The sequence below is a fragment of the Hyaloscypha bicolor genome (genome assembly GCF_002865645.1).
Source record: "Hyaloscypha bicolor E unplaced genomic scaffold K444scaffold_129, whole genome shotgun sequence".
Taxonomy (NCBI): domain Eukaryota; kingdom Fungi; phylum Ascomycota; class Leotiomycetes; order Helotiales; family Hyaloscyphaceae; genus Hyaloscypha; species Hyaloscypha bicolor.
Genome location: NW_020194631.1, coordinates 413416 through 433029, shown reverse-complemented (window position 1 = coordinate 433029; position 19614 = coordinate 413416). Strand labels below are relative to the sequence as shown.

Here is a 19614-nt window from a genome sequence, read left to right as displayed (position 1 = left end):
GAAAATGAATTTGTGCGAGGAAGCCGCACCGCGATTCTCAGCAAGCTCGAGTTGTCACAAGACAATTGGAAAGAAAGAAAACCAGTAGACACCTTGTACCGACTTATATTCATGACGGGGTCGCAAAGGGAAAGTTACCATGGCAAGGTCGATATTGATCACGTGAGCATAGGTCAACCACTTTTGAATATCCCTACGATTTGCACAATTTGAAGCTTTTGAAACGCTTCAGGATGCCATAGATGGCCGGAATTCAATGGAAAAGTTCAAATACATTAAGCAAGGCCTCAATTCCTAGAATAGTAAGCTTTTAGCTGGTGGAAAACTCATGCATGTTGGCGTAAGTGCCGGCGCCAACGCGGGACCTAAGAACGCTTCCGCTGACAGAATTGAATATGACGAAGTGGCGCAAAAAGAAGACTTGCAACAAAAAGAGATACCTTCCCTAAGAGATCGTCTCCGGATCTTCGGGATTATGTGGCTTCCCTTTGGGGTATATTCCCGCTTGATCCGTAAATGAAGCGGCAGATTGGGAGGGGGGGGGGGGGGGGGGGGGGGGGGGGTCGAACTCAGTTCAAGTGAAGCGGTCGGCGACAGTCATGAGGTTTATTATTTAGGTTTCGTACCTACTCTCAGTCTACAGATGGGACCTCCATTACGCCTCTCCCAAAGAACTCGCTGATCGTGGAGAATTTATCGTGACTCCGTGCCAATGCATCCAAGAACATATCATGCCTATCAGCACTCTCATCTTGCGCCTTCCTAATCGCCCGGATCGTATCATTGTCCTTCTTGCAAACGGTGCAAGCTCCTTCGACCTGGCCGTTCTCTCCAACCTCCATATTCAAGCATCCCTGATGGAAACTGTGTTTGCACATAAAGTGCACCGTTGGCAAAGTCAGCGGTGCGCCGCAGAACGCACATCGGGTGTTGTTGAATGTCTGCGGTTTGCTGCTCAGGTCCGCCATTTCCTGCCGTTTGTCTGTGGTTTCGTTGCGATAGGAAGAGATGAGTCGTCGATTTGAAGCGATTTCTTTCCGTTCGCGCTCAATGGTTTGCTGAAGATAAGTTTTCACCATTCCCATTGTGGCCACCGCATTCGTACTGAGAGTCTGAATGACTTGCAAGGGAGCCATCAAGCCATCTTCATCGATCTTCTCAAGAACAGCGTCCAGTTCATCGCCAGCTTCTTCAAGGATCTTCGGATCTGATGTGAAATATGATAGTGCTGCAGGGTAGAGCTGAGGTTCTTCTGGACCATATTTCTTCAGCGCTTTGATAGCTCCTCTAGTGTCTTTGGCAGATGTATAAGATCGGAAAATATCGAATCGTAGTCCAGCTTGCTCGCGGACGAGGGTGGTTCCGTCACGGAAGTCGGAGAGATGAGATAGCAAGAGCACGTTCGATGTGTCGATCGGGATATCCTTTCCTTCGATGAGTTTCTTGGCCTTCGCTTCCCATTCTTCCCGATTCGCGCCTCTCTTTTCGTTTGACTTGTGCAAATACATTTCGAAAAGGGTGGTGTAGAGGTCAATCTTGTCGCGCTCTTTGAGATCTTTTCCCTTCAAACATGCTTCCAAGAAGACTATAAACTCGCCCGGGTGATCCACGAACGACGAAAATGCTGTCCGAGGTTGTGGAGGGGTATATGATGGTGCGGCTAATTGATCGGGGTTTTCGATGAGTTGACCATCGCTGATCGCCACGGCGACATTGCCTTGTGTAGCGGGAGATGTGACAGCGGAAGGGTTCATATAGGGAAGTGGAAGAAGATCCTTCAAATTTTGGACTGCGTTAACAGCTCCAGCAGCGTAGCCCGGTTGTTGCGCAACAACTTGTGTGACGACTACATCTTTCTTTTGCTGATACTGCCCAGTGAAATATTCAATAAAAAGTTGTGTCGATTCATTTGGACAATTTTCCAAAAGAACTCTTGCGTACTTCATCAAATTCGGATATGCCTAGACTAAGATCAGTAGTATATTCAAAACTACGTAGATGCTCACTTACAGCTTCTGGCTCTAGATGCCAGATATATTGGAGTGCCTCTGCATATTTTTTCGAGTCCTCAATCAAGATATCAACCACAAGCTCATGCTCGCCGTGTTTGGTGGCTAGGTAAGCGGCTTGCTCATAGTAGCCTCCTTGTCTACACATCGAGATAGCCGTGTCGAGGTCAAACTTGAGATCACCAGGTGATTTGATGAATCTCTCCAGCTTCTCAATGTCTTTCAACTTTGCATAGCAATTTAACAGGAGGGTAGTATGGTCTGCCGTAGCTTTGTGGTGTTCGTGCAATTCCTCTAGATACTCGATGAGATTGTGGATTCGTTGAGTGTCCAGGAACTGGTGCGATTAGCATGCATTTCCAAGCATGCTGTAAGAACATACCTTTCGTATCACCTGGGACGGCTCAGTGTTATCAATTGCTTTCAGATATTGTTGCATGGCACCATCATAGTCTTGCCTCTGGTACTGATAGTCTCCATATTTTCGGAAGATGACATTCTGCTGTTGTACATCCATACCAGATTTCTGGGCCAGATTTATTGCAGCAACAAACATGTTGCGCTGATACATGATCTCCAGTCTCTGTTGGAGGGATCTCTCGTGATAGCGGTAGATCTGATCTACATGTTAATCGCCATACGCATCATTCAGATGAGGAGTGTTTCACCTTGCCATCTTGTGTAAGTGCAAAGAGATCGCCCCAAATGGAGAACAGCGTCTTGACTTGGGAGACCAAGGATTCCGAATGGGCAATAAAGTGCAGACTCGTGTCTAGAATTGTGAAAGTCGAAGTATTGAAAAGCACATCAGCTTGAGCGCCACCAAACCGCCGGAGGGTGTTCGACTTTGTCGAAGAAGTTGTGGATGCAGGAGGAGAGACCAGGACAATATAGTCCCCAAAGACCGATACCAAGCTTTTCGAGCCATCATAAGCATAGCATGGGCCCCGCCCATCAATCCCGTAGTAGTAGACAGCATCATCCCGAACAACAATAATATCACCGTTTTTTCCGTCGAGGGTCATACAGCCCACAGCACAACCTGCGTCTTCTATAGCGCGGGCGCCTTGTCCTTGGCCCTTCCCAGATATCACAAGCTTCAGAATGCGTGATGTCGTTGAAACATAGAGAGTAATAACCCTAGACTCGTCTCGAAACTCCACACCTGTGATGGGCTCTTCGGATTCGTAAACGGTCCGCTGCTTCGCTCCTCTATCGTGTACAAGATCCCCGCGTACCACCGTAACCGAACCATTTGCAAAGCCTACAGCGAGTTGAGAAAGATCATCAAGGGCTGTAAATGCAGATATCTGAAGAGGCATTAGCGGCTTGAATAACACACGCAGTCCAGAGCCATAGTAAGGACCTACTGGGAACGGCTTGCGGCCATTCTGAATGCTCAGTGTCGACTGGCAAGTTGGTAAACCTGTCTTCTTCACCGGCTTGTCCAGAGCCCACACTTTTAAGACTGGTTCGTTGGATATGTCTTCCTATACACATTGAGCACTGAAATTCCCCCAGTTCCATACGCACAGCTATTGTAACCAGTAATGAAGTTCCCTCCACCTGTTTCATATGTGTTATCGATCCAATGTCGTGTGCCTGGAAAGTTCGCAGGATCTTGAAAGATGATGAGAGAATTCGCACGATGCCATCGTAGCTCCCAAGGAACAGATTCTCCGACCCAGAGCATACGCAGCTGATTTCGTTATTCTCGAAGAAGGCCTTGCTCTCATCGTCTGGCGGGTTGACTGGGCTGACCTCGAAGAAATCGAATGTTTTCCACTGCGAGCTTTTAGTACCTTCTTTTCTCAGTGTCTTTTCAGTGTTCGCAGCTTACCGAACTCAAAGCCATGTCAACAGTCCCGGAGAATCATGGCATTTGTGGTTTAGAAAATGTCGAGGAGTTGACGTCCGTCCCTGGTCGTCATTCGTTGCCGCCGATTGTCCAGGGATTAGCAAGCAGCTAGTCCTGGAATGGCTTGAAGAAGCTAGACCTTGTTGGGGAGCGGGGCGCATCATCAACAACCTCAGATTCGGATAAAACCAACAGACTTCGGCTGATAATCAAAGGCTTTTTGTGGGATACTGGCAACTCAAATCAGTATACAATTACCTCGCTCCTACCTAGCAAAGTAAGACTGCCCACCCGGCAAATTTGCTGTCTACATTTCTCCAACCAGTGCTTCCTGTCATCCCAGAACGTCAAAGTCTGAAGGAGCTGTCATGATTGTTAAATCACGTTCAAGATGCTGCAGAACGCACCGCTGTTCTTAGTCTTGGGTACTCGTAATGGACCTGAACTCGCACCCGAACACTTCGCTTGAAGTCTCTTTCCCCAAAGGATCGAGGAGAGGTTTCAATGTCAGACAGGCGAAATCAAACAGGATTGGATCAAGTCAAGTTTTGGGAATCGTTCGCTGGGCGTTTATAGCCATCACATATTCGAAAGTTTGATAGGATTTAAGCCCAGAATATGCGGGCCTTTACCGGATCCTGCTTGGAAGTTTAAGCACAAGGTTGAGACTTGAAGTGAAAGGAGTTTGATAGGACTTCGCTATGTTCGAAATACAGCTTTGTTCCCTTACAGACATAACACCAGGTCCAGTCTACTAATATGACTCCACGACCGAAGGCTGACCATTCAGTCTCTCAAGTTCTTTCTTCCTCAATTCCTCCAGCTTCTTGGTTCTATTTGACCGCCACGGACCTCTTGGGTTTGTAATGTTCCAGCCAGGAATCCCATTCGGCATCCCTAAATCATTCAAAGTCTTTTGCTCTACCAAGGAATAGTCCTTCGGGTCTGCCCTATCAAAGCAAAACGGTTCTTTGAGAGACACTGGAGGATTGGTAATGATGCGTACCTTCCGCAACAAATTCCTCGAGGCAGAATGAAGCATTAGTGGATGCAAGAGGAAGACATCTCCGACTTCTCCTGTTGCTTCATGAAAACTTTCGTCCCTGGTCTTTGAAGCGTTCCAAGCAATTTCCTGCCAAAATTCTCGGCCCTCATACCTTGCATGTGTTGGATCATGCAAGGATCTCATCCAAGGCGTCGTACCTTCTGGGTGTTCATACTATTTTTAGATTAGGGGGCCAATCTGGATAATTCAACGCTGTCAACGTACCAAATGCTTGGCAATGTGTTTGATGCCCTCTCCACACACTGCAGTCCCGCCACCTTTTGTTTCAATGTCACTCCACAGAGGGATGACCAGCAATGCCTGCTCGGGACTGTCTAGAAAATGTATGAAGAAGTCTCCATCATTGTGCCAATTCTCCAAATCTAACTAATGTCAGTGCTTGAACAATTGGCCTATGAATTTTGATTTGGCTTTTACTTCTCAAATTCAGTTCATCTTCGGGCTTATATTCCGGCGCACCCAAATTAACGATAAATCCATCTCCCCAGAAAATTTCATCTGAAATCCTGTCTTCTCCACCAAGAAGCTGACACATGGCAGACAACGCCTTAGGAGAAAACTCTTCGACGGGAACGTGATGGTGCCAGGGCATGTTATGTTTTTCCACCGTCCAAGTGCTCTTGTCGTCCGGATCCATGCCGAGTCTCGCCCACATCTTGGCTGTGAACTCTGTCGCTTGCTCTCGAGTAAAGCATTGGGGAACTTTCACGTAGCCATGCTCGAGGAAATGAGCCTTCTGTTCCTCGGTGAGGGTAAAATCCGAGTTTTCGATGACGCCTGGCATCTTGATTTATCTCCGTGTTTGGATTTTGATGAAAGAAGGATACACAGACCAGTGTGGGAGAAACTAAGATTTAATAGCTACTGTAGAGCCCCCATCTTTGGAAGTAAGCTAAGTCGTGTGAGACGTGGTCGAGTCAGCTGGTGGAACGATAAAGGGGAGAGGTCGAGAATCGAATTTAACCGGCGGGGAATACGGCATGGGTGAAAACCGACTCAATAGTTTTGGGAATCCAACCAGCCAGAAGTTGACAAACATCTTCAAGTGCACCAAATTAGAGTCATAATTGTCCGCTATCGGGTCTACATTAGAAATCCAGACTCGATTTCCTTCCCGGAAGAACGGAAAGTGGGGTTTGCCCGTGAGACACTGGTCATCTCGATCTCGACTTAGAGGCAAATGTTGGCGCTTACTCAAGAGAGAGGGTGAGACAGCATGAAGTAATTACGAGGGACCTGTCGAGTGTCTAAACAAGCAACACACATTGACGGAAATTGTGAGACGAGTTTATACTCTGCGAGCGATGAGTCTCATCTACCGACTGTTGAGCTATTCTTTCATACCAGAGAAGCTGAACAGAAATAAAGCCTCAGAACCACAACAGGTCACACGGTTGGAGTTTGTATCGTCTCGTAACTGAATGAATTCATGCCCTTGCCTACAAGGCATACGATAAATATCAAGACCGAATATGCAGGACGTGCTTTTGAAGGTATACGAAAGCATTGCCTCCTTCATCATCTTGCATCCTTCATCGTTTCGCAAATATTTTGCGTTCTTATGAGACTAGACAAGTAAGTTCTTGCGCTCAGGCAGATGCTAACGTAGTATCGCTCTTACTGCCGGTAGTATCTCGAGGCCGGTCCCATGTGCGAATGTGGCCTTCATATTGTTAGCACTTTTGCCACAGATACAATCAACATTTGAATGACTTACCACTCTTACAGCTTGTAATGATAGATTCCTCCGTGAACTCCACCCAGCATAGTGGGTCTGCGTCTATGACTTTGGACTACATTCAGTTAGTAACCACTCCTAGCATCCCTTTCATTAGATTGGAATAAACCTGTACCATAACTGGTGGCAGCATAGCTGTTGTAGCCCTCGGTTCGACAGGGTGCTCAACTGTGTGATCCTCATCACTCTCATAAGAGGGGCTGGAGTTTGACCTCAGCCTGCTTGCCGAGGTAGTCTGTGTCTCCGCTCTTTGTAGTGGACTCGCGAAACGTGACGATATGCTTCCCCTTTGCCTCACAGAAGACTTTCCCGACGTTGTCAGAGCTTCACTCTCTCTTTGCTTATAGATCTGATACTTACTGCTTTTGGACGATGAAGCATCCCTACACTAAAATCCCAAAGCAGGAGTCGGCAATCTTCACCAACGCTCCCGAAGCGATAGTTTCGGTCATCGCAACGCCACGGATCAAAGCAAACAGCAGTAACCCAGGATTGATGACCTTGGCAACGTGCAACGATTGTAGACTCGGCAACGGACCAGATAGAGACTAGGTCATCCTGACCACCGGTGAGGACATACTTGCCATCTGGTGACCAGCAGACACACAGGAAGCCACCGTAGTAACTCGCATAAAGATCCAAGAGTCTGATAATGTTAGTTCCAGGACAACATATCAGTCAAAGGAGACTGCTTACTGTTCCTTGAGATAGTCGATGATGCGCAGCGTTCCATCCTCGGAAACTACAGCCAAATGTCGGTTGTCTGGAGAGAAGGCGAAGGCATTGATGCGCTGGTTTGATAACTTCCAGAAGGAGATAGGATTGAACTTCTGATTTTTGGAGTGGACAGATTTGTCCACATGAAGCTTCGCCGAGTGTTCCCCGCTTCCGTTACTCTTCTCCGAATCTCCATTCGTATGTGTGCCATTCTCTTCTGGTAAAAATGCAGCATCATCTTTCTCTTTGTCATATACGACCAGAGACCCATCCATATGTGCAGCGAGAAATAGGTTCTCAGATCCTGGTATCCAACGAATCTCGGAGACAGGAGTAGCGTTAATTATTCCCTTACAGAGAGTTAATATCTGAACAAACCATGAACAATATTTCACCCACATTTTTGTTCAAGCGTGTGTATTTCTGACTTATGGGTTCAAACCAAATGATTTCTCCAGTAGAAAACCCCATGATAAGATCAATATGATTTGACGCTTTAGTGGATTGGTTTATATCATGACAAAGACAATGCCCTTTAGTGAACAGGATCTTGGTGAGATGTTCTGCCTATATTGCATATCAGCTGTTGCTCAAGGTCATAAATATCTGCTTTCATACCTTTTGAGGGGATGACAGGTCAAGCCATTGGAAAGCACGATTTATGTTCGCAAAGGCAAAATAACCATCTGCCGGTCTATCTTGTAGCCTTTTTGTCAAGTTCTCGTGCACTATGCACCTTGATATGAATGACGAATTGCTCTTGGCGATGTTGTTTTTGGGTTTGCGCCGCTTTCCTGCATCTTTGCTTGTCGCCGGAGCAGAAAGCATAGAATTGCCTTCCCCGAATGCTGGAGCGGAACCGATTGAGAGGGGTGCCCTCGCACTGCCAGTCATTGATGTCCCTCCCCCATCACTGCTTCCAGGGACCAAGTCGCCAGACGGCCGCCCTTCACTGGGATGCTCCTGTATACTGCTTTGAAGACCCCCGGATCTTATACTCCTGTTAGTATCAACCTTGTAAAGGAGTGGGGCTGAACTCCGGGAACTAAACGACAACAATGAGAGTTTGGTTCCTGCTGTAGCCGGCTGAGGAGTGGTCGCAAGAGGATTCGGATTGATGACTGGAGCTTCAGAGGGGTGTGGTGGGGGGGTTGCTAGGTGGAGATCCTCCTTGAGAATATATGTGCCTGCCTTTGTCTTCAGATCTGTCGGAAAGGGGGATATGCGGCAAAGTCTAACCTTCGCCCACCACCAGCTGGTATTCTGGCCCCGTAGGGTGCGTCAAGATATTGTTGGTTTCAATCATGGGCGCAGCTTGTCCATTGGCCACAGCAAGATTATACGCAGCTTGGGAAGGGTATCTGGGAGGTGGTGGTAGGACACTGTTCAGTGAATCTTATCAGCGATCCGCGAGCCAGTACGGCAGGAGGTGCGCAAGTGGCAGACACATACAACATGGCGTATTCGTGGGGTCTGCCGAGTGCAGACCAACTTCAGATGGCTCGTTAAAGATACTGAAATGATAAATAGCTATCCAAAATGTCTTGGGAGCGCAATGCAATCGCGAGCGACGGAGCTGCTGAATGGCCTGCAGGTACAGAAGTGTGGGGTAACTGAAGCCTGTCTTGGAATTCGTGGGGGTAAGAAAGACTGAACAGAGGACTTTCTGCCGATGGCGACGGATTTGCTTCAAGAAAGATGCAAAGGCAAATTGGAAAAATGCTCAATAAAGGAGGGCATTTAGACAAAATGGAGAGGGAGGCAAGGACTGAGATGGATCGCCGCCGAGGATGCACCCTTTTCCCAGTACAGCGGGGATGGCGCGCCTAAATGACAGCGGATTTCCGTGGCCCGAGAGCCGAAAGCAAGCATGTAAAGTAGCGGTGGAACATTGGGAAACGATACATCAGACGATCAGCTGCGGCACTCAACCGCGGCGTGCCAAAGCTAACGAGTAAACGCCGGAACATCTCGAGCTTACAGCATAATAAACCTTGACCTTCTGTCCCCCCTTGATTGATGATGGAGAGTCAATAGCCGCGCCTTGCAAGGCTGAAACAGCTTCAACATGTCGGCAGGTAGCTATCTCCGACCTCCCCCTCCCCCTGTGCGTGGAAGGAACTGACATTGATCAGTACGGATATGCGTTTGCGGGGATGAAGCTACCGGAAAGTCAAGTTTGATCACTTCGCTGGTCAAGGATGTCTTCGTGACAAACAAGATTCAGTCCGTCCTCCCTCAAATAACGATACCACCCAGCATTGGGACGCCGGAGAACGTCACAACTACCATCGTCGATACCTCTGCGTTACCCCAAGAGCGGAATACTCTGCGAAAGGAAATCCGAAAGTCGAATGTTATACTACTCGTCTACTCGGACCACTACAGTTATGAACGAGTGGCCCTGTTTTGGATGCCATACTTCCGCTCTCTGGGGGTGAATGTACCGGTGGTACTATGTGCAAACAAATCGGACTTGACAACAAATGGGAATACGGCACAAGTGGTGGAGGATGAGATGCTACCCGTTATGGCAGAATTCAAAGAGATTGATTCATGCATACGGACCAGCGCAAGGGAGCACCACAATGTCAATGAGGTCTTCTTTCTCTGCCAGAAAGCGGTGACACACCCAATCGCGCCTCTGTTCGATTCGAAGGAGGGGAACTTGAAGCCGGCGGCTGTGGCTGCCTTGAAGAGGATATTCTATCTGTGTGATAAGGACCAAGATGGATGTTTGAATGATCAGGAAATGCACGATTTTCAGGCAAAATGCTTTGAGAAGCCATTGTCCGCTGACGACTTGGATAATATCAAACTTTCAATAAGCAAGTCCCTGGCAGCCTCCGATGTCGAAAACGGGATAGACCAAAAGGGTTTTATCCATCTCAACAAGATATTTGCAGAGAAAGGCAGACACGAAACGATATGGATCATTCTGAGGAAGTTTCATTATACGGATAGCTTAAGCTTGAAAGACAGCTTTCTACATCCTAAATTTGAGATTCCAGAAAACAGCTCAGCAGAACTCAGTCCTGCAGGATACCGCTTCTTCGTGGATCTCTTCTTGTTGTTTGATAAGGACAACGACGGCGGCCTGAATGATTCTGAGTTGGATGCCCTCTTTGCACCTACTCCTGGTCAACCGCCGTTCTGGCTTGAGACCTCTTTTCCTTCTTCAACTGTTCGAAACGAAGCTGGTCATATCACACTTCAAGGCTGGCTTGCTCAATGGTCTATGACCACCTTCGTGTCACCCAGTACCACACTCTCGTATCTTGCATATCTGGGATTTGAAGCAACTGGAGGACCTCGAAATTCCACAACTTCTGCACTGAAAATAACCAAGCCACGAAAACGGCGCCGGCGGCCAGGACGTGTAGAGCGGAACGTAGTCCTGTGCTATGTCCTTGGTGCTCCTTCCTCTGGCAAATCATCACTTTTAGATGCTTTCCTCAATAGGCCGTTTGATTCCCTGTATCGACCTTCAATCAAGCCCCGCACAGCGGTCAACAGCGTCGAACTGCAAGGCGGCAAACAGTGCTACCTCATTCTCGAAGAACTCGGGGAACTCGAGTCTGCCATTCTCGAAAACCAAGCAAAATTAGATGCTTGCGACTTAATATGCTACACCTATGACTCCTCAGACCCCGACTCTTTCTCCCACATCGTATCGCTCAGAGAACGCTTTCCCCAACTCGACGAGCTACCGGCCATTTACACAGCACTGAAGGCAGACCAAGATAAAACCACGCAAAGGTCAGAAAAACAGCCAGATGAATACACTATGGCTTTGAATATGAATTCTCCACTGCATGTTAGCGTGACGTGGAATAGCATTAGTGAGCTGTTTGTTACCCTGGCAGAAGCAGCCACGAATCCTAGTACCGCATTTCCAAAGAGCGAAGAGGAGCCGCCGGATAGGACGGGGATGTATGTTGCGTTAGGGGCTACGGCTTGTGCGTTGATCGCGGCGGTAATGATTTGGAGACGAACTACGAACTCAAATTGAGGGATGACATGGTCGACAGTGGGAAGAAGGAAAGGGACATACAAGCTTTGGGAGGACGTAGAATTTGTAATTAATGATACCCATCTCTTCTCTGTTCCATAGCAATGATTTACCTAATCCCATGGGAACTGGAACAAGCACAATATGTTGCTTATCTGATTGTATTTTTGGCCTAATGAAAGGCATTCCTGAGATTTTGGTACCCCGACCATGGTCGTGAATGTTCATAAATGAATCAGAGGAAACCATCTCCAATAAATTGACTGGATGCTGCGACGAAAGGGTATACTCATAACCGATCTTGAGCCGATCTGTGCTCGCTGTTCGTTCAGCAAGAGACAAGTAAGAGCGTAAGAGAGGAAGAGGTCCGGTGATGTTTCGATTACCCGAACTGGTGGTTGAGCTTTCCCCTTGGCTGACATAGTAATCTCGCATCTTATTGAGTGGCGAGAAGAGGAACTTTGTGGGAGGTTTGATCAGAGCATCCAAGGCCCGGTTTATGGCTTTGTTGATTTCCATTTGCACTTCAGCAGAGAATTCCTCTTCACATGTGTCCAACGACTCAAGTGCAGATTCTCAAATAATTTGGCCAAGGAAGTACCGGCGGAGAGGGCTTGTTGAGACTGTGTTTTCCCAGACATGGCCCATCATGGAATAGGGGAAGTTGTTGTTGATATCTGATATCTTGTGGACTGTTTTCAATGCCTGGCTTTTGCAAAGAAGGAATCCTCGGCATGTCGGCAAAAACATAGAGCTTGACTAAGTCTTCTTCTTTGGCATCTTTGCTCCATAGTTTCCGCCTGTAAAGCCATCCATAGAAGATTTCGAAAAACGTGGCGTCTGTTTTGGGAAGCTTCATAACACCGGTCTTGGCCTCTTCGAATCCCGAGCCTAAAGCAACTCTGAAGTAAGGAGAGCAATAGGGAGGTGAGCTCTTTGTGAATATCGAAATCTTGCTCTTCCTCGCCGACTTTGATGTGAACAATATCTCTTCCGAGTGGCCCGAAACCTGTCAGTAAATGGTCCACATATAACATGAGAAGGAATGGGATAAGAAAATTAGCAAAATTCTGAGAAATAGGGGCCAACAAAATCGTTTGAACTCTGGTGGAGATGAAATTAATTCAGAACTAATATTTTTAACATTCTTGGCGCCATGCTTGACGTTGAAGGGTCTGACTTTCTAGAAAGGAGACGGCATGTGTGGCGAGGCGGTGACGACGAAGTTGGGACGGCGTCAACTGATTCCAAGTAGTGAACGAATCGAAAAGGAACAACGATCACAGTGCTGAGTGACTCTTGATTGAGAACTCTGCTATCAATGGCGATAGAGTCTTAATTGCAGTTGTCCAAGCGAGGTTGAGTGATAATTGTTGATTGTTGAAGAGGTGAAATGTCGAACCTGAACGAGGGGTTGGGGGTGTGCAGAAGTAGTGGGACGAGATCGACGGAGAGAGCAAGAAAGACTCGAGAGGGTTGGAGTTGAAGATGGAAATCATCTGCAATCAATTTGAGAGTGAATTGTACTCAGCCTCTGAGGTTTGAAATTGACAATGGTCAATCCAATCTCGTAAATTGAGGTTCAGAGAGATAGATGCGCACCATCTCAGGGTCTTCCGATATCGGTGCCTCTTCTTGTCATACTCTAAGTTTATAGACAGTGCAGAAAGGCTGCGAAGACTGCGCTGTAGATGTAAAGCCTTATGTGAATCGTAGATGTTATTGGATCAGATGGTGTGTGCTTGAGGTGGGAAGAGCATGAGGTGTTTGAGGGAACCTCGTGTGCGTCAAGCTTGCAACTGACACAGATTGCAGCTTTGGACAAAGCTGACGAGAACTTCAAGAGCCCAAGTGCTGTTTCTTCCACTGGTCGATGTCGAGGTTCAAGGCAAGATGTGGTGAAGATACGAAGTGTAAAGGGGGGAGAACGTGACCAGGCTATTTTAGCGCCTGAAGCGAGCCAATGACAGACGCGGCCAGTGGTCGTTTCAAGCTCTGATTTTGGCAACCGCGATTTGGCTCAGCGTTCTGGGAAGGAAAAGAAACATTTGACATCGATTCTCCTCCCTAGCCCACGACCTCCCTTCTCGACGCCACTCTCCTTCTTATTTGAGCGCATAGAATCCTGCACTTGATACCAATTTTCCCTGGCCTTTCAACGATCCTAAGATTATGGCTGTAAGTTTTCCCCAAACTCGTCAACACCTCGCTTTCTCTCCTCCCACAATCAATGTCCATCTCAAACAGAGTTCCACGCGCATGCCGTCACCGATCTTATCCTGTCACTGCACTTATCTACATTGATGACAATCAAGCTAATGATGATGATGCTTCAGCAACCGCGTCACTTCAACCAAAACCCTGGTTATCTTCCAAATGGAGCCGCTGGAGGACACACTGGCTTGCCACCCGGAGCTACTCCATTACTTCCCAATAACGGTCGCATCATACAAACCGGAGGTGTTAGAGTGCTGTGTATTGCAGATGTCCGAGGTAAAACAGGTCGTAAGCCTCGTGTGAAGCTTAAGCTGACAGTGTGAAGGAAACCTCAGATCCCTCAACGATCTTGCAAAGCAAGCCCGCGCCGACCACATTATCCATACTGGAGACTTTGGTTTCTACGATGCGACCTCACTGGATCGTATTGCGGAAAAGTGAGAATTTCAGAGATTTCTTATTCACCTTTCGCCACGTGCTAACCCGTCCTTCTCAGGACCCTAAAACATGTTGCTCAGTATTCTCCCCTCATCTCAGAATCGACGAAGAAGGCAATCAGTGCACCTGGTGGCCCAGTAAAGCAGCGATTCAATCCCAGCGATCTTCCTCTCTCTGAACTTCCACAATTTCTTGACGGCAGCCTGAAGCTTGACGTTCCGGTCTATACTGTCTGGGGTGCTTGTGAAGATGTACGGGTTTTGGAAAAGTTCCGATCTGGTGAATACAAGGTGGAAAAGCTACATATTATTGATGAGGCTCGATCGATGTTGCTGGAGATTGGCGGTGTAAAGTTGCGCCTCCTCGGTTTGGGTGGTGCTGTGGTTATGCACAAGCTCTTCGATAACGGTGAGGGCCGAACAACCATTGCTGGTGGGCAAGGAACCATGTGGACCACCCTATTGCAAATGGGAGAGTTGGTGGATACTGCGAATCGCGTCTACGACCCTACGGAGACACGTATTTTCATCACCCATGCCTCTCCGGCTCGCGAAGGTATCTTGAACCAGCTTTCCGTTACGCTGAAAGCTGATTTCTCGATTTCCGCTGGACTTCATTTCCGATATGGCAGCTCCTACAACGAGTTCAGTGTCAACCCTACCTTAGACCACTACCGTGGAAAGCTTGCTGCATCGAAGGCCTCCTTTAACGATGTCTGGGAGACTGTCAAGGGAGAGGTCCAGCCGGCAATTTCGCAGAACGAGGCACAACAAAACCTCCTCCAAAATGCGTTGGGCATAGTCGATAAGATGCCAAGCACTGCACTGGGTGGAAATCCTTTCGGTGGTCCCGTGGGCGGAGCTAATGCAGGGGGAGTTGGTCAGGTTGATGAAAGCGCATTCAAGAATATGTGGAACTTCAACTTGGCAGATGCTGCATTCGGATGGTTGGTTCTTGAGGTTCAAGATGGTCGTATTGGTACCGAGATGAGAGCTCAAGGCTTCAACTTTGCACACCGAGGCGCCAAGCAACATCCGGGCCATATCAATCAACCTGCCCAAGCTCCTGCAACTGGATCAGGAACCCCTGGCGCAAGCAATACCCTTGTCGCCTCTACCCCAACTGGTCCTGCCCAACGCGCACCCGCCGCCCAACCATCTGGTCAACAGCTATTTGGCCAGGGCCAACAACGTCCGAACCAGCAACAAGCTCCACGAGGACCCTCATCTTCCGAGGCAAAGCCCGAGTCACCTGCGCCGCAACAGCCCGCAACACCCCAACCGCAAACCAACGTGGTGAACCTTCCTGGACCAGAGAAGAAGGAGAGCGAGAAAGTCGGCATACCTGCAGCGACAAATGGTACTAACGGGGCCGAGGCTTCTTCACCTGTCTCGAAAACTCCCGTTGAACCTATTATTGGTCTCTTTGTCATGAACGTTACCTCAGACGAGGCTGTTCGGGAGCTGTTCAAGGACGAAGACAAGGAGAAGATTCTCAAGATCGAGAAGTGGGGTCAATCAAACAAGGTAGCACACTTCAAGACAATTGAGGAGCGAGATGCTGTTCTCCAGAGCCTCCCAGAAGATGTAAAATCGAGAACTGGAGAGGACCGCAGCCGACCACTTGTAAAGATCTTCCAGCCAAGAGAGAACAAATCGTTTGGTGGCAGCCGTGGCGGAGCCGGAAACTGGGGCAGCAGCAGAGGCGGCAACAACTCCAGTACTCCTCAAGGCGGATATCGAAGCGGGGGAGCTAGTGATAGTGAAGGTGGTCGCGGAGGCCGAGGAGGTCGTGGCGGTGCACCAAGAGGACGGGGTGGAGAGCGTGGACGAGGACGCGGCCGAGGCTTCAAGAACGATTCATCACCGGCACCATCGAACGCAACTCCTGCAACAACCGACTCTTAAAGTTCCCTTGTCAAGTCTATTCCCTTGCGTTCCGCCAAAAGTCGCCTTCTAGTACATCTTCTTAATGGTCACGTTTTTGTGAACTGGAGATATCGAAGGCCATTCCTTTTCTCGGCTTGTTACCTGGTATCTGCGATCTGGGATGGAGGCGGAGTTAAATCAGCTATGCTTCACTACATGTGAGCGATGATAGCTCTTTCTTCTCTGTGTACTTTGATCCCCCTTTATTGCATCATTCCCAATAGCGTTGCGTGTATTCTAGTTCCGCCAGAAGACAAAACGCTGGCTGGCGATGGTGTTGGCAGCATAGAAAAATACTACAAATCCCTTTGTAATTTAATCCGTTCTTCTGAAGCCGTGAGTCATGACATTCTTTCCGCATGCTATGATCTATGATACACTATATTTATATTACACATTTATAATCACAGTCCGATTTACGGCTTCTCAACGGGTTTAATGCCCTTGTGAATAGCCGCTATTCCACCCGTCAAGTCTTCCCACCCCTTTCCAGGGACCATAAAACCTGCATCCTTGATCATATCTCTAAATTCCTCCTGCTTTGGAAATTTCTCGATGCTCTCAACCAGATATTGGTAACTCGCCCTATCTCCAGCAACCAGCTGCCCTATCAACGGAATGGCACTAAAGCTCCACCTCTTGTACACCGCATCAAAAAGCGAATTCGTCACCCCACTAAACTCTAAACATGCAAACACGCCTCCCGGCTTCAGTACCCTATACGCCTCCCTCAATGCCTTCTCTTTGTTTGTAAAATTGCGTATCCCGAAAGCCACCGTGTAGAGGTCTACACTGTTTGATTCTATGGTATTGAGATCTTCTGCGTTGGCCACCAGGAAGGAAAGACGGGGCGAGTTGGCGTAGGACGTTGCGAGAGAGCGTTTCTTGCCTTCGGCAAGCATGGATGGGTTTATATCGGAAATTATGATTGTGGAACTAGGGGAGTTGTTGATGTCTGTTGCGTGGTCGAGGAGCCGGAAGGCAATATCTCCTGTGCCGCCTGCAATGTCGAGCATTTTCCAGCCTGGTGAATCGACGGTCGAGGAGGAGCCGGGGTTGAGGCTTCGGACGAAGTGGTCTCTGAAGGTTATTAGAATTGGGTTCTTGAGAAGGTGTCAAGTTCAAGAAGTACGTACTTCCATAATCGGTGAATACCAAGAGACATGAAGTCGTTCATGGTGTCGTACGAGGCTGCAACATTGCTGAAGACTCCAGCCACTGCGAAGGCATCAATTGGCTAGCCCACAGAGACTGAAAGGCACCTAGTACCTCGTGATTCCTTCTCTGCTTCTGGCACAGTCTCAAATCCGAAGTGAGTCGTTTTCTCATGGTTTGAGGGTTGTGTTGGGGATTCTGCGAGGCGTGTAGAGTTGGAGAAACATCGAGGTGCCCGCGTTGGCAGAGGATGTAGTTTCGAAGCTCGCCACAATGACCTAAAGACAGACCTCGACGCCATTGAGAATCCGAAAAGGAATGAGGAATCTACGGGGTCTCAAGCTCGAACGGCTGACGGAAATAAACTTGACGAGCCTTCTTCAACCGCGTGGCCTGAGGTTGAAAATAATCACGTGCTAAATGAGAGTACCGGTAATTGAACTTGGGTTTGGGCCCCGCATCTCTCTGGAAGTTTTCGTTCAATTCTACTGCTTACTTTGCAGAGAGATAGTTAGTTCAAAGTTCGGACGAATCGAATACGAATTGGGAAGAGGGGAGTTTGTCAAGATTTGGGGTGAAGGCTGGTAAGCTCACAAATGCTATGGGCCCTGCATCGGCTGGAAGAATTCAATTGGAATGACCCGTTTGGCAAAGATAAAGCTGCGGCAGAGTTCAACCCTTTTATGAGTGGTTGTGTGCCAAGTCACTTGAGCGCAAACGATGTTAACGGGAATCTGGAGCAAGCCGAGGCGACCCCAGAAAGCGGCTACCAGCGGCCCAGTTCAACGTCCTCCATTGTCAACAACTCCTCCAGAAACTCGTTCACAATGTCCTGAATGCAATTGATGGCCGACGTGCAGTCGGGCATGAACAAAACTCAAGAATGAGTTCAATCAAAGGGATTATGAGGGTCCCGCTTGCCAGCCTGGCTCGCAGCCCTCGCCATTCAACATTCCTCCCTGGACACCCAGCTTACAGAGCTCCCCTACCCCAAAGATGGTCTTCTTCATTGTCCCGGAAGCCCGGATCAGCAGGGTGAGGCCATGTGCTCCAATCCTTTAACGTATTCTAATAACTGAACAGTGTACGTTTCCCCGGAGCAGTCGACAGCAAGTTCACCAATGCTCTGCACTTCGAGCGTCCAGCAACATACCCAGCAATTCCCACATATCGTGCATTGAGCCCTGATGGCGACATAATCGATTCTTCTTTCACACCACCTTCCGATACTCTTGCTCTGTCAATGTACGAAAACATGCTTTCCATCTCAATAATGGACCTGATCATGTTCGATGCACAGCGACAAGGGAGACTAAGTTTCTACATGACCAGTCAAGGCGAAGAAGGGACATGCGTGGGCTCAGCATCTGCTTTGGAAAAAGAGGATGTAATATTTTGCCAATACAGGGAGGCTGGTGTGTTTATACAGAGGGGATACACATTTGATAATTTCATGAGCCAGCTATTTGCGAACAAGAAGGATGCTGGGAAAGGGAGGAATATGCCCGTACATTACGGAAGTGCTACTCTGAACATTGTGAGTCTCCCAATTGCTTTGTCCCTTGCATTAATAACAATATCCAGCATACCATTTCCTCTCCTCTGGCGACTCAGATACCACAAGCAGCTGGTGCAGCATATGCCCTCAAAATGCAACGGCTCACAGATCCCAACACTCCTTCACGGATAGTGGCCTGCTACTTCGGCGAAGGTGCAGCTAGTGAAGGAGACTTCCATGCGGCTCTCAACATTGCAGCCACACGGTCATGTCCAGTTGTATTTATTTGCCGGAACAACGGGTACGCAATCAGTACGCCGACGTTAGAGCAATACCGTGGTGACGGTATTGCGAGTCGAGGAACAGGCTATGGAATTGATACTATTCGTGTAGATGGGAACGACATCCTTGCCGTGCGGAAAGTGACCAAGAAGGCTCGCGAAATGGCCTTGCAAGATGGCGGTCGACCAGTCTTGATTGAGGCAATGTCCTACCGGATTTCTCATCACAGCACGAGCGATGACTCGTTTGCCTACCGTGCGAAAGTCGAGGTTGAAGACTGGAAACGACGAGACAACCCAATTACCAGATTACGGAAATACTTGGAGAAGAAAAGTCTCTGGAGCGAAGAGAAAGAGGCTGAGGCGAGAGGGAGACTTAGAAAAGAGTGCCTCAAGGCGTTTGCACAGGCTGAGAAGGAGAAAAAACCGCCACTGAGGTCTATATTTGAGGATGTTTACGAGGAAATGACTCCCGAAACGAAGGCACAGATGGAGCAGTTGAGGGGCATTATCGAGCGGTATCCGGAAGAGTATGATTGTAGTGAGTTTGAGGGAGGGAAGGATACTCTCTCACCCTGAAACCAATAGATTTAGACACCAATGGAAAAAATTGAAAACGCCCATATTGGATAGAAAGGCACATTCTTTAACGGCACAACTCATCCAAAGGTGGCACTTGTTCTCTAATTCGTCTGTC

At 48.2% G+C, this 19614-nt stretch overlaps 7 protein-coding genes across 7 annotated transcripts; 3 read left to right on the top strand and 4 right to left on the bottom strand.

Annotated features, from left to right (window-relative positions):
* Positions 1-586: 586 nt before the first annotated feature.
* Positions 587-3916, bottom strand: K444DRAFT_655427 (vacuolar protein sorting protein-like protein). Its single transcript, XM_024886012.1, has 7 exons — positions 3850-3916; positions 3543-3794; positions 3380-3499; positions 2678-3319; positions 2392-2625; positions 2011-2346; positions 587-1961 (listed from the first exon to the last, which is right to left on the bottom strand). Exons 1-7 carry the CDS (start codon positions 3862-3864, stop codon positions 633-635), a joined length of 2928 nt encoding a protein of 975 aa, XP_024731530.1. The 5' UTR covers positions 3865-3916; the 3' UTR covers positions 587-632.
* Positions 3917-4621: 705 nt separating this feature from the next.
* Positions 4622-5717, bottom strand: K444DRAFT_646126 (uncharacterized protein; the record flags this gene model as incomplete). The annotated part of the gene is made up of 3 exons (XM_024885167.1): positions 4622-5086; positions 5138-5295; positions 5351-5717. The coding sequence occupies 3 exons, from the start codon at positions 5715-5717 to the stop codon at positions 4622-4624; spliced, it is 990 nt and encodes a 329-aa protein (XP_024731529.1).
* Positions 5718-6173: 456 nt separating this feature from the next.
* On the bottom strand, positions 6174-9257 carry K444DRAFT_569731 (catabolite repression protein-like protein creC). The gene is made up of 9 exons (XM_024877243.1): positions 8841-9257; positions 8628-8770; positions 8007-8575; positions 7788-7955; positions 7368-7738; positions 7032-7317; positions 6787-6975; positions 6651-6726; positions 6174-6596 (listed from the first exon to the last, which is right to left on the bottom strand). The coding sequence occupies exons 1-9, from the start codon at positions 8843-8845 to the stop codon at positions 6523-6525; spliced, it is 1881 nt and encodes a 626-aa protein (XP_024731528.1). The 5' UTR covers positions 8846-9257; the 3' UTR covers positions 6174-6522.
* Positions 9258-9296: 39 nt separating this feature from the next.
* K444DRAFT_569728 (mitochondrial Rho GTPase-like protein) lies at positions 9297-11610 on the top strand. The gene is made up of 2 exons (XM_024877242.1): positions 9297-9466; positions 9524-11610. Exons 1-2 carry the CDS (start codon positions 9457-9459, stop codon positions 11398-11400), a joined length of 1887 nt encoding a protein of 628 aa, XP_024731527.1. The 5' UTR covers positions 9297-9456; the 3' UTR covers positions 11401-11610.
* Positions 11611-13724: 2114 nt separating this feature from the next.
* On the top strand, positions 13725-15962 carry K444DRAFT_539080 (uncharacterized protein; the record flags this gene model as incomplete). Its single annotated transcript, XM_024875593.1, has 3 exons — positions 13725-13893; positions 13943-14054; positions 14114-15962. The coding sequence occupies 3 exons, from the start codon at positions 13725-13727 to the stop codon at positions 15960-15962; spliced, it is 2130 nt and encodes a 709-aa protein (XP_024731526.1).
* Positions 15963-16399: 437 nt separating this feature from the next.
* K444DRAFT_597600 (UbiE/COQ5 methyltransferase) lies at positions 16400-17756 on the bottom strand (the record flags this gene model as incomplete). The annotated part of the gene is made up of 3 exons (XM_024878492.1): positions 17253-17756; positions 17120-17201; positions 16400-17063 (listed from the first exon to the last, which is right to left on the bottom strand). The coding sequence occupies exons 1-3, from the start codon at positions 17437-17439 to the stop codon at positions 16400-16402; spliced, it is 933 nt and encodes a 310-aa protein (XP_024731525.1). The 5' UTR covers positions 17440-17756.
* Positions 17757-18042: 286 nt separating this feature from the next.
* On the top strand, positions 18043-19496 carry K444DRAFT_539489 (uncharacterized protein; the record flags this gene model as incomplete). Its single annotated transcript, XM_024875634.1, has 3 exons — positions 18043-18173; positions 18222-18675; positions 18723-19496. The coding sequence occupies 3 exons, from the start codon at positions 18043-18045 to the stop codon at positions 19494-19496; spliced, it is 1359 nt and encodes a 452-aa protein (XP_024731524.1).
* Between the last annotated feature and the right edge of the window lie 118 nt (positions 19497-19614).

Excerpts from the sequence above, each read along its gene's own strand:
- K444DRAFT_569731 (XM_024877243.1), bottom strand. Across the intron at positions 8,576-8,627 it reads CCAGCTGGTGGTGGGCGAAG|GCACATATATTCTCAAGGAG; the intron begins GTTAGACTTTGC and ends AGACAAAGGCAG. Across the intron at positions 6,597-6,650 it reads CATTACAAGCTGTAAGAGTG|GCCACATTCGCACATGGGAC; the intron begins GTAAGTCATTCA and ends AACAATATGAAG.
- K444DRAFT_655427 (XM_024886012.1), bottom strand. Across the intron at positions 2,347-2,391 it reads CGTCCCAGGTGATACGAAAG|TTCCTGGACACTCAACGAAT; the intron begins GTATGTTCTTAC and ends TAATCGCACCAG. Across the intron at positions 1,962-2,010 it reads GGCATCTAGAGCCAGAAGCT|GCATATCCGAATTTGATGAA; the intron begins GTAAGTGAGCAT and ends ATCTTAGTCTAG.